The following is a 13449-nucleotide window of genomic DNA, read 5'->3' as shown; positions in this document are numbered from 1 at the left end:
TGGAGATGCTGGGGACTGTGGGATGTAAACAGCTGGCTGTAAACCAGTTTCGCAGGCTTGTGCCAAATGAGGCTTTGTGGGTGGCGACAAGCCATATTGTGAAAGTGTCGATTTACAGGCAGTACAGGTGAACATAGGAAGGCTCAAGCCAGCCAAGCCAATTGGAAAGCTACATTTCTGCTCAAAGATTAAAAAAAACAAAAACATATACAAAAGGAGGGAGGACTATATTCAGAGGAGTTATTTTTATTAAATTACGGCAACACCTTCATTGGATTAGCTAAGTGTTTTGAATACCTCAAGGGGGATGGGGCAGGGAAATGACCGACCTGCCAGGAACACCCCCCCCTTTACAAAATGATAAAGCTTGTTACAGTACACAATGCAAGTCCCCCCTAACACTTTGAAACTGAGTGCAACATGTAAATTTAACTTGAAAACCTCTACACTAAGTTTTCTAACCTACATTGTTTTAAGTGCTTATGTCATTTGAGTGTAGCATTCATAGAGCAGCACAGCCCAGAGAGAAGGAAGTGGAAATAGAGAGACTACTGCAATGCTAAACAGTGATGCAAGATAAACTGACAGCACATACAGCGCCAGCAGTACAATGATGAAGTAACACCAGAAGCAGTATGGTAATACCTTCATCAGCGCATATTTTAGGGGTGACCGGGACTGTGCGCTGGTATCACTGGATGTGTTACAATTTTCTGCAGAAAAATATAGTAACCAAACCTTAAATAGAGCGCAAAATAAGCAGCATTATAGCAAAGGGCTGGGAACATCTTAATGATCAAATGAATCGAGTTAAGACAACCTTTGGTTGGACATGAGATGCAAGGGGCAAAATGGGAGTGGAACAACATCTCCTTGGATCAGAGACTGTAACTCTCTGGGAAGTGATTACCCAAGTCATGCCCAGAGCCTTAGTCAACCAGAGGCACCAGTGATGAAAATGGAGGTTAATGCTGCTGAGATGCCATTTTTTCCCCCCCTCTTGAATATGATCTCTTACTGGGCTCATTTTATTGGTTCTTTGCAACCTTGCCCAAGCAGCTATTATTCATCCTTGACCCTGGCGTGACCAGGGTATTCAACCACAGAGGGCATTGCAGCCAAGTATAACCCTGTCCCCACCTGAATGCCACACATACAAAGGACGGTTGACAGCCATAATGAATGGAAACTATGAATGATTTCGCTTCTGACTCTCCGACCAGCTCATGTACAATGGTAGTGGTGGATCATGGCAATCCGTTTAAGCCCTAACACAGCAGCCTCTGTGGCTAAGGAAAGCCAATTCAGCACTGACCAGAAATCAAATGGAACCCCTCTGGTCCATCTGATTTAGCGGTGGTTCTGGTGGCACACTTAGTTGTCAGGGGAGAAGTTTAAGAATCTGTGCTAAATGTCAACCCTTCACCATCCCACAATGGTGTGCACAACTGCTATGCCCCAGCCCCAGAGGGCTGGAATATACAGCACTGGTATGGGTGCATAGTAATTGCCTGCAACTTGTACTTCTATTAGATGACTGCTAGGCTCAATATCCGTCCTGGTCAATCACTAGCTTTAATACGTGAGGTTCTGCTGCGTCTCCGCTATTGTATGTCAGAGGACGGAAACGTGCCCAGTGCAAAAAAAAGTTTTTTAAAAGCCTGTTTTGTGTTTTCAGTAAATATCCTGTTGCAACAACTTCTCATTACAGAGGGGGAAAAAAAGATGTAAGGAAAAACTATACTACCATTTAAAAAAACTTATTTATTGTGTGATGGTAAAGTGTACTTCACATTTTTAATGTTGGCGTTCATGATTCAAGTATTTTGAAGTGTGATATGTTTTTTTTTAATATAGTTTTTCATTTTTAAAATTTTTTTTGATTAAAAAAAAGTAGCCGAAAATTAGGAGGGAGGTGTCTATGTGCACAAAAGAGACTGTGGATGACCCCCTTAATTTGTTTCACTTTTTTCTTTTTTTTCTCCTTTTTTTCTTTAAACTTGTCTTGAAACTTATTGCAGTTTGAAAAAAAAACACATTAGTGCTGCTGTTCAAAAAAGTTCACGAGGTCACAGGTCAAAGGTTGAAAGCTTAAAAGTTCAAATTGAATCAGCCCCTCCACCCAGGAGGTCGCCGGGAAGTAGGGGCGCTGGACTGCCCATTCGGTGTGAATCGTCGGAATTTGGAGCTCCCCACAAGCTTGCTGTGTAGCTTGGGGTTGCCCAAAGCGAGGTTCCTGCCAAGTTCCCGCTACCCCTGCCCACTCCTCCGACACTGTTCCACTGTCCCAGGCTGGCCCGGCCACTGAACGAATGAAGGCTGCTCCCGACTGGATCCATCTGACTCTGTCCTGTCTCCAGCGTCTGCCAGCCTGGGGAAGGTGTTGATAACTGACCTTGTGCAAAATAGCGGTTGACTTCCTCTTCACTGACAAACTCAGCTAGAATGGTAGTGTTCCCCAACACACACCTGCAAAATAAAAATAATAGAGAATTGTTTTAAAAGGTAAAACAAGAGGATAAAAATATTCAAAAATAATTTTGAATGGTGAACAAAAAGCATTTTCTTTAACAGTAAAAGTCCTAAAATTAAAACTGCTCAAGGGTTGCGTTGACCGTATTCTTCGGCAGTACTTTTAAAATTCAAATTTAAGGAGAATAAAGAGCTAAATTTGAATTGTATTTCATATGAAAGAATGTTTTGTTAATAATCTAAGTATAAATAAAAATAAATATTCTTCCTTACATTTCTGTGACTTCCGCATGTTGCTGCTGTGCATCTCCGGCACTTACGCACGCATGCATGCAAAAGCCGACAGTTTGAGAAGTCCAGATTCTCGTGTGGCCCGGATTTGTTGATTTTCTTTTCCCCCTCCCACTAACGTTTTTCCCTGAAAGTGGGATGACTGATTCAATCAGCAGTAGACCAGTCATCACTGGATTCACTCACCAACCCAAGAGGCAAGCAATCCTTCAGAAAGAACTGGTATATGAAGCTGAATAAACACAACACATGATTTGCCAGTTCCTATTTTACAAGGTCAATGGTTGCCACATTTTGTCTGATGCGCATAATTCTATTACCAACCTCGCACAAAAGCACCACCCTGACATGTGGTATGACAACCCACAGAAGTGGGGGGGGGGGGGGGGGGAATGCTGGAAATAGTCAGTGGATTGTTTTTTAGCATCTGCAAAAATGCTATGAACTTTGATAAAATGCATTCTATCATGGTTTTAACCTGCCTTTCAGATGTTAATCTGCTGTTAGGGTTTTCCAAAGTTTTCTCTTTTTATTTGTACTTCTAATATTGGCAGGTTTTGAGCTCCAGGAGAGAGTTCTTTTCTCATTCTGGATGTAATTTTAATCATTTAAATTGTGCATTTTATGAATATATTTTCCTGTCATCAAAATTTGAAACAGAACGCAATGCTGAGAGCAGGCCTGGTGTCAACAGTTTGTGATTACATTGCTCTCATCTTCCTGACAAGAAGGCAATTCAGTTGGCGAGGGAGGAAGCAGGCAGAGGAATAATTTTATTGCCTCATGGCCAGATACTTACATGTGCAGTGCTGTCTGGGCCTTGGCAGCCTCTTGTTTGGTGCTGTACCGGACCAATGCAGTGCCGTGCGTCAGGTTCAGGTGGAATGTTATCAGCGGGCCATGCTGCATGCAGATTGTTCGGAGAGTGGAGCCATCGATCTGAGAGGAAGCAATGTTGAACTATTTAAATGAAAACTTTTTATTCTACTGCTTCTCAAAGCTTCTGATAGGAGTATACAGTCTTCTTTAATGGTGGTATCAGTCACCAATCTAAGACATATTTTATACTTGAGCCTACACAAACGTAACTTTCAAAACTTGGTTGTAGCCAATAAATAAACGACAAGCCAGGTGACACTTAACTATCATCCTGGAGAAAATATAACCCCATCAGGGGGCACATAGAGTTGCATGACCATGCTTCCCACCATTGATCTATCTAATTTCATTACCTGTGGAGTGAGATTATGAAGCACAAGCCAGGAGCTGACTCGACCAGATCCACTCGAATTGCCATCACTCCAGTTGGAACCTGAAGAGAGAGGAGACGAGGTACATTTTTCTTGAATTTTCTTGCAATTGACAGACAGCATTTAAAAAAAAACATTGGAAAAACAGAGAAAAACTGAAATTAGTTGGGACGCTATTAGATACTAACAATTCAAGGAAAAGCTTGTACATCTCCATGCATCAAATAAATACTTTGCAGCCAATAATTACATTGAATAATGAAAATTTTGCTTCCTAAACCCTTTAGGGTTTATTTTATGGATTTTGGGCTGCTGATCATGAAAATTACATTAAAAAAAGTGCATTAGGAAAATGTTAAAGATACAAATTATTTTCGTGATTTCCTGTCATATTTTATTTATTGCCCACCAAGCCAGCTGTTTTGGTCAGACTCAGTGTGGATGCTATGCAAATGTTGTCTCAGGCCTAGGCATGCTTAGTCAGGATAGATGCAGACAGGCTATAAAAGCAGCTCACATCTACAGATGCTGTGCATTACAATGATTACAGATTCAATGTATGTTGATGCACCTGTTCTTCAGGCAATAGCATAGTAAGTGTATTTAACAATAGCATTTATTGACTTCAAGATGATTCACTACAGCAGAAATGTCTCGTCAACATCACAACAGTTGAGATACATTCTGTTACATTGTGGCAAACATATGCTTAACTGCAAATTCAATAAAAGTTAATTTAACGTTTCTCAAACTTCCTATGCGATAACAGCAAATCTGAAATTCTGCTTAAAGTTGTCTATCATAATCCCCAATTTTATTTTAGGAAGCAAACCTTTTGGGGGGGGGGGGGGGGGGGGAGTTGTCTAGTGTTACTTTTCAAATCCAGGTTCAAAACATATCAGAGAACATTAGAAACAGAGGTGGCCACCAACTCCTTCAAGCTCCACTATTCAGCAAGTTTGACTTGGAATGACTGTGAACATACAGGCAAATACAAGCAGAGCAAAATCTCCTCAAACTGCAGCAGCAATCAACTGACTTTAGCAAAACTGGGAAGCCCCAACTCTGGCTTCTTTTTGAGAAACGCAAAAGCTGAAGCTGGAACCTTGAGCAGACAAAAAAAATGCTGGAGGAACTCGGCAGATGAGAGAGAATCCTTGGGTGAATGAAGTGGTAAGTTAACAGTTCAGGTCAGGACCCCTTATGACTGACCACTTCTACCCATGGATGCTATCTGACCTGCTAAGTTCCTCAAGAAATCCTTTACTCAGTGATGACTTCTACTTCGAGGATTCAATAACTTCTCAGTCCTTTAGAGCAAATCAAGGTCATATAGCACAGTGACAGGTCCTTTCACCTGCACGTCCATCCTGACCCTCAAGTACCTATTGGTACCAATCCCTTTTACCCGCTAACTATTCAAGTGCTCACTTCCTTTGGGTTATGACAGTAAGTGCTTCCGCCACCTTATCATCTGGACTTTAAAAAAAAATTAAATGTGCTCCAAACCTCTAACATCTTTACACCTGTGACCATTGGTCTTATGCATCTGTTAAGGGGGAAAAAATAACTTACTACCAATGCAGTTTATGCCTCCCAAAACATTGTATGCCTTTCTCAGGTTCCCTTCAGCCTTCTCCATTCCAAGGAAACCAGACCCAGCCTATCCACATAGGCATTCCATCCAAGCAACATCCTGGTTGTACCTTCCTATGTCTTTCCCATACAATTACATCCTGAATTGCAGCTAATTGCATCCAGTGGTGGTTCAACCAAGGTTTTAATGTGGTTAGATTGCAATAAAAGCCAAGGTACACCAAGGTCCTTCTGTCTGGGACTCTACTATTCATGACAGCATAAAGTTGAGCTAAGCAGCCATGAATAGAGATTCAAAGCCCAGGATTTACTCTCACTAATTATGCATGCACACCATAACCCTCAGGGGAATGAATTTTATAATAAAATAACTTTTAACTGCAGCAACGGATATAGAAACAATGAGGAGTGAAAAAAAAGCGTCAGGTTACGCACTAAGGGCATATCGTGACTCCTGCACACCCCATCCTCTGCTGAATCGGGGTGCTCCACTGCCCCATGGTGATGATGGAGGTTTCTGGTTGGTCAGTCCTGGTGGCGGCCGTGTTGGCGGGTTAGTGTTTTTAGATGACATCTGACTTTTCCACATCCTGGGATGTCCAATTGGATCTGGAGACCATGTAGACTTGAAGTCACTGAACTTGGCTGGAATAATAACATGATCATGACCTCATTAATGCAATAAGCGAACCAGCAAGAGTGGATTAAAATCCCCGAACTAGGAGGCCCAAGCAACGTCGCAATTTATCGATGTCATTATGAAAGGTTGGTACAAATCCAGAAGAAAATTTAATTTTGCTACCTATTTTCAATGTTCCAGACTCTTTTTAAGAAATTAATTATAAAACAGATAATCAGTTCCATAACTTTTGCACCTTTCAGTCCTGTAGTGAAAACCAAAGTTACAGTAACAAAATTTTGTATTAATAAAGCTCCCATGAGTGATTCAAGATCAAATACTAAATCATGTACAGTAGGATATAGAGTATTGGTTTGGACCAAGATATCTGAGACAGCAGGTTTGGGATTGGAAATTGAGGATAGCTTTGTCAATGTAGATTCAATTTATTGTCATGTAATAAAAACAAAATTTCATCTGCCGTCTATCCCAACCCAGCAATTGACATTGTGTTGTCCCTTATTATGGCATAAAACAATAAAGTTGTTGATCTGCTTCATTATGAATTTACTGTTTTGATAAAACAATACACACTAAATGTTACAACAGTTAACAATGGCCATAGAAGTCACAGGGAAAATAAAGTTTGGACATTGAATGTTTCAGTGCAATACTCTACCTGAAGTGCTCTGTACGGTGTTGTAGGAGCTGTTTGAGGCACTATAGGACCAGGCACCGGGTGAAGGCAGCGAGGTGTTCAGGGAGGAACTGGACCCTGTGGACAAAAAAAGTGTTGTCAAAGATTAGGGAGATTCTCAGAGACTCTATTTGTGAATAATGTTCGACATTAACCTCCTTTTGCGATTCACCTATAATGACCAGTGCCATTCCTTGGGGATGGTGTGCTGGATCCTCCATTCCAGTAAAGCAGGCATTTTAGTCTTTCAGAATAAATACAAAGCAACATTTATACTAGAAAAAAAACCAATAGATATTGCCCTCATACCTGTGCTCCTGTCCCTGAGAAGTTGATGTTCCGAGTCTGAGGATGGGGGTGCTGCAGAGCTGTTGATCATGCTCGCTGGGGTCACATATGGGTCCGATTCGGGGTCAATATTTTGGAAACCTTTCCATGGTTCCCCAGGGCGGAACTCTGAAAATAGAGAATGTATCACCAATTAATTTTATTTTCTGGCATTTAAGACGCAAAGTGACATCGAAGCAACACTCAGCATAGGATTGAAGGTATTGACCCAAGTGCCCAATTTTCTGGTCTGCCTTCTCTGGTGGTCTACATTCACTTAAAAAAACTCAATGCACAGGTAGTAACTTTTACCAAAGAAATCTTCTTCACTTTTTACAGCCACTTTGATGTAGTCATTTCACTGGGATCGGGAGAATTCACAAAAAGAAACCGCTGATGCCATTATAATGGACAAATAACACTTGGTGACAATGTTTTTCAAAAAGTTTGCTTCCTGGAAAAAAAAATTAGGGAATGTGATAAGACAACTTCAAGCTGAACACCAAGATAATTTCAGATTTGGCGTTTCACAGGAAAAATTGGAGAAATATTTAAATGAACTTTTATTGAATTTAGCATGCTTAATCACACAATGTGCCTCTGAGCCAAGCTCTGAGGTTGACTGCACATGTTGCACTGCAAATATGATGGAGCCCAGGGTTTGTCTTGGTCACCAATTTTACAACATAGACTTGCTTAATAAGTAGTCACACTGCGTCTTTAAGCCTTATGCAAAGACTCCCCACAAATGTAACAGAACGTGTCACAGCTGTTGAGACATTGACGAGACATTTCTACTATATTGCTTCTTCATGAAGACAATAAATGCTATTGCTATTGTTAAGTACACTCACTATGGTATTGCCTGAAGAACGTGCATCAACATGTGAAGCACAGCATCTGTATATGTGAGCTGCTTTTATAGTCTGCATCTATCATGCCCAGGCCGAAAACAACTCATGCATAGCCTCTGCACAGAGTGCACGTGCAGGCCTGCTTGGACTGACCAAAACAGCTGGCTTTGCGGGTAATATACTAGTAGATTTAAAATATGACAAGAAATCACAAAAAATAGGTTATATCTAAAAAAAACAAGTAATAGGAACACTTTAAGGAGATTTCTGTGACCAGCTCAGAATCTATAAAATACATAAAATGTTCAGGATACAAAACCTTCATTGTCCAGAGTAATCAGCGTCTTCAATAGAAATCCACAGACACAAATTTAAATTTCACCATGGGGCAGTTTGAATTATAAATTAAACCAATCCAGATTTAAAAAGCTAGCAGAGACCATCATATTAATACAATATCTTAGAAATCCAGCAGGTACCCTGAAGACTTTTATAAGAAAAAAATACATGCCAGCCCAATCTGGCTTGTGTGGGACTCTCCAGAACCAAAGTAATGACATGCCCTCAGAAACTATCCTGCAAGTCACTTTTAAGACAGTAAATAAATGCTGGCCTTGTTGAAGGCGATATACCAGAAATACAAAAAAATGATCCTAAACAGTCATTTAATTTCCAAGTCACCTACTGTGTGCGAAGAAGAATGAACTTGGCTAGAAATTTGCTTCCAGAATCAGTGAATTATTACTGTACAATTAATGACAGAGTTCTCCAACTCCTCAAACCAGCTGCATTGTGACTTTAAAATACAATACCATTCTCCGTGTCAAGACCAGTTGCCCTGAAGGGCTGTCCTATGGGATTCCTGGTGTTTCCTCATGAACACTAACTGCTCTTAGGCATTTACAACCAATTCAAGTAAATTGAACAGAATGTAATTTTAGTTTCACATAGGGATATAAAAAGCAATGAATTCAGGTCATGGCCCACAGATGTTCAATCTTCCAAGGAAGGTGCAACCTTACGCCAAGAGTTACAAGTCTTTATTCAGGTCTTGTGACAGAGCATTTAGAGGTGGTTTGGGAGGAATTGTTAGAGCAGCTTGCACACAAATATTTTAAAATAGGATTTTTGCAAAAATGCAACAAAGTAGCAAAATTCAGTAGCATCCCTGGATGAACATGTTGAGCTTCGCAAACAGAGGGGAACAACTTTGCTCTCAGAAGCCGCTTTCAGATGGCCACAATACCTAACATTATACTCCTGTGTGGCTGTCGGGTGGCCATCTGAAACCAGCCATCTGAAGCCAGGAAGTCTACTTATTTAACCCTCCTCCAGGAGGTATAATATCCTGTTTCAAGTCTCAGTCTGGGGCAGCTGAAAGCGGCCCGGGCTGATGAAGTCGGGGTGACGTCGTCAGCCATCAACTCCTGAGAAAAGGAAGCCAAAGCTATGGCAACAAATGTCTCTGTGCTGGTGGGAGTGAAAGTATGGTGCGCACGCCCTTTCAGTTTACTCTCCAAGCTCTCTATTTCTATTTAACAAGAACCTACTACTTGGCCACTTGGGGTTTTTAACATTCTAGTCGCAAAGCTGCAGGATATTCAAGACTATCGACATCGACTCTTTTAGATGGAATAATTAACGTGTAAATGAATTGTCTATATACATTTTCCCGTGCTTCTTTGTAGGCAGTGAATAACAACATCTGCAGTAACACTTTATATACACGTCTACGCAGTCTAGATGAAGTACCAAATTCAAACAAACATTACTGAGACATCCAGGTTACACTTAACATTATGGATATTTCAGAGAGCGACGTGTAGTTTCATTGGGCTCCCCTACAACTTATTGTATGTTGGAGCTGTGAGCCTTGCCCCTAGTTCCTAGTGGGAGAATGGGAGCAGGAGTCAGGCGGGCGGAGACCGGCAGGGGCAGCAGGAGTCAGGCGGGTGAGGGGAGTGGAGACCGGCAGTGGGAGTCAGGCGGGTGGGGGGAGACCTGCAGCGGGAGTTGGGTGGGCGAGGGTGAGGGCAGAAGGGTGACCAGCAGGCAGCAGCAGGAGGAAGACCAGCATTGGCAGCGAGAGTCGGGTGGGCGAAGGGGAGGAGACCAGTAGCGGCAGCAGGAGTCGGCAGGCAAAGGTGGGGAGGTGGGAGGAGTCCAGCAGCAGGTGTCGGGCAGGCGAGGAAACCAGCAGGGCCAGCGGGAGCGGGGCGGGCGAGGGGGCCGGGGCGGGCGAGGGGGCCGGCGGGGGCGGGCGAGGGGGCCGGCGGGGGCGGGCGAGGGGGCCGGCGGGGGCGGGCGAGGGGGCCGGCGGGGGCGGGCGAGGGGGCCGGCGGGGGCGGGCGAGGGGGCCGGCGGGGGCGGGCGAGGGGGCCGGCGGGGGCGGGCGAGGGGGCCGGCGGGGGCGGGCGAGGGGGCCGGCGGGGGCGGGCGAGGGGGCCGGCGGGGGCGGGCGAGGGGGCCGGCGGGGGCGGGCGAGGGGGCCGGCGGGGGCGGGCGAGGGGGCCGGCGGGGGCGGGCGAGGGGGCCGGCGGGGGCGGGCGAGGGGGCCGGCGGGGGCGGGCGAGGGGGGCCGGCGGGGGCGGGCGAGGGGGCCGGCGGGGGCGGGCGAGGGGGCCGGCGGGGGCGGGCGAGGGGGCCGGCGGGGGCGGGCGAGGGGGCCGGCGGGGGCGGGCGAGGGGGCCGGCGGGGGCGGGGCGGGCGAGGGGGCCGGCGGGGGCGGGGCGGGCGAGGGGGCCGGCGGGGGCGGGGCGGGCGAGGGGGCCGGCGGGGGCGGGGCGGGCGAGGGGGCCGGCGGGGGCGGGGCGGGCGAGGGGGCCGGCGGGGGCGGGGCGGGCGAGGGGGCCGGCGGGGGCGGGGCGGGCGAGGGGGCCGGCGGGGGTGGGGCGGGCGAGGGGGCCGGCGGGGGCGGGGCGGGCGAGGGGGCCGGCGGGGGCGGGGCGGGCGAGGGGGCCGGCGGGCGAGGGGGCCGGCGGGCGAGGGGGCCGGCGGGCGAGGGGGCCGGCGGGCGAGGGGGCCGGCGGGCGAGGGGGCCGGCGGGCGAGGGGGCCGGCGGGCGAGGGGGCCGGCGGGCGAGGGGGCCGGCGGGCGAGGGGGCCGGCGGGCGAGGGGGCCGGCGGGCGAGGGGGCCGGCGGGCGAGGGGGCCGGCGGGCGAGGGGGCCGGCGGGCGAGGGGGCCGGCGGGCGAGGGGGCCGGCGGGCGAGGGGGCCGGCGGGCGAGGGGGCCGGCGGGCGAGGGGGCCGGCGGGCGAGGGGGCCGGCGGGCGAGGGGGCCGGCGGGCGAGGGGGCCGGCGGGCGAGGGGGCCGGCGGGCGAGGGGGCCGGCGGGCGAGGGGGCCGGCGGGCGAGGGGGCCGGCGGGCGAGGGGGCCGGCGGGCGAGGGGGCCGGCGGGCGAGGGGGCCGGCGGGCGAGGGGGCCGGCGGGCGAGGGGGCCGGCGGGCGAGGGGGCCGGCGGGCGAGGGGGCCGGCGGGCGAGGGGGCCGGCGGGCGAGGGGGCCGGCGGGCGAGGGGGCCGGCGGGCGAGGGGGCCGGCGGGCGAGGGGGCCGGCGGGCGAGGGGGCCGGCGGGCGAGGGGGCCGGCGGGCGAGGGGGCCGGCGGGCGAGGGGGCCGGCGGGCGAGGGGGCCGGCGGGCGAGGGGGCCGGCGGGCGAGGGGGCCGGCGGGCGAGGGGGCCGGCGGGCGAGGGGGCCGGCGGGCGAGGGGGCCGGCGGGCGAGGGGGCCGGCGGGCGAGGGGGCCGGCGGGCGAGGGGGCCGGCGGGCGAGGGGGCCGGCGGGCGAGGGGGCCGGCGGGCGAGGGGGCCGGCGGGCGAGGGGGCCGGCGGGCGAGGGGGCCGGCGGGCGAGGGGGCCGGCGGGCGAGGGGGCCGGCGGGCGAGGGGGCCGGCGGGAGCGGGGCGGGCGAGGAGACCGGCAGTGGCAGCCGGGCAGGTGAAGGATCAGCAGCGGAAGTGGGGTGGGCGAGGAGACCGGCAGCGGGAGTCGGGCAGACGAAGGTGGGGGTGGGGGGGTGGGCCAGCAGCGGAAGTGGGGTGGGCGAGGAGACAGGCAGGGGCAGCGGGAGACAGGCAGGGGGGATCAGCAGCGAAAGTCGTGCGGGCGAGGGGACCAGCAGGGGCAGCGGGAGACAGGCAGGGGGGATCAGCAGCGAAAGTCGTGCGGGCGAGGGGACCAGCAGGGGCATCGGGTGTCGGGGGAGAGAAGAGACCGGCAGCAGCAGTCGGACGGGCGAGGGGGGAGGGGAGACCGGCAGCGGGAGTCAGGCAGATGAGGGGGAAAGAGACCAGCAGTGGCAGCGGGATCGGGCAGGTGAGGTGACCGGCAGCGGGAGTCAAGTCATGCCTGAGTTGTTTGTCAGGCACGCCTTGACGCTCTGTTATGACGTGAGGTCAGCAAGGGCGGGAATAGGCACCTGTCCAGGGTAGCTGGCTTTCACTGCTAGGCGGCTAGCAGTCAGCTGACACGTTTAGGTGCCAGAAAGCCGTCCATTCCGTGGCCACCTAAACATGTCAGTTAAACTCCTCTAGCCACACCTGCAGGCACCTATTCTTCATCAGAACACCTAAAAGTGGCAAGATTGGGAGAGAGTGAGAGAGGAGAGACACAGAAATCGGTTCCAGATGGACAAGCTGGCAAACTTTTGGAAAGCTGTCTGATCAAAGGAGGAGACTAGCTGTCTGAAAGGTGACCTGAAAGAAAGAGGATCATCTGGAGAACACTGAAAGAGGTGATTCATCAGCAAGACTGATTGGAAAAGAATCAGGTGCGATGTTCTGGAACAAAAGGAATCTCTCTCTGAAAACCAACAAGAACCCTCCTGAGTGGTAACCATTTGCCTGTAAAGCACCAAAGGCTGGTGAACTTTATTGATGCTAAGTACAAAAATCGCCTGCAACCAGTGAGATTGGACTGTGATCCAAAGAACTTTTCTAAACTTATATACACATTACACACACCTGCGCTTAGGATTAGAGGGGGAATTAAGTAGGTTAAGTAAGTTGATAGTAATAAGTTAAAATTTAATTCTGTTCAAATATAATTAAAAACTACTTTTGTTTGTGGTGCATATCTATTACTGCTAGTTTTTGGGGTCCTCTGGACTCTAACAGTCTTAAATTCTGGGTTTTAAAGATTAGCTAATCCTACCAGTTCAAACCGAAATTATTTCATCAGAGAGAGAAAGGAACCACATTTTACTGAGTGTTATATCATTTACAGTAAAATCCCTGGTATCCAGAACCTACAGGATGCCTGTTAAGTGAATTTCTCAGTTGCTTGAGACTGTGTCGTGAAAATGGAGAAGGAACGGGGTGGCCTGCCAATTTTAAACTTTATTTTCT

The 13449-nt window shown here is 49.4% G+C and overlaps 1 protein-coding gene across 11 annotated transcripts in view; it reads right to left on the bottom strand.

Moving 5' to 3' along the window:
- Positions 1-230: 230 nt before the first annotated feature.
- Positions 231-13449, bottom strand: part of LOC138748265 (trinucleotide repeat-containing gene 6B protein-like) — a 220343-nt gene continuing 207124 nt past the window's right edge. For all 11 annotated transcript variants that reach the window (XM_069908126.1, XM_069908127.1, XM_069908122.1 and 8 more), the window contains 6 exons: positions 7235-7381; positions 6908-7003; positions 6045-6254; positions 3996-4075; positions 3563-3702; positions 231-2469 (listed from right to left, as the gene is read on the bottom strand). In XM_069908126.1, the coding sequence (XP_069764227.1) occupies positions 2100-2469; positions 3563-3702; positions 3996-4075; positions 6045-6254; positions 6908-7003; positions 7235-7381 (1043 nt within the window). In that variant the 3' untranslated portion in view covers positions 231-2099. The remainder of the gene's footprint in view (positions 2470-3562; positions 3703-3995; positions 4076-6044; positions 6255-6907; positions 7004-7234; positions 7382-13449) is intronic.

Source organism: Narcine bancroftii, chromosome 13 (assembly GCF_036971445.1).
Source record: "Narcine bancroftii isolate sNarBan1 chromosome 13, sNarBan1.hap1, whole genome shotgun sequence".
NCBI classification, from domain to species: Eukaryota; Metazoa; Chordata; class Chondrichthyes; order Torpediniformes; family Narcinidae; genus Narcine; species Narcine bancroftii.
Note: the sequence above shows the minus strand (reverse complement) of the source record. Positions and strands in the feature narration are given on the sequence as shown.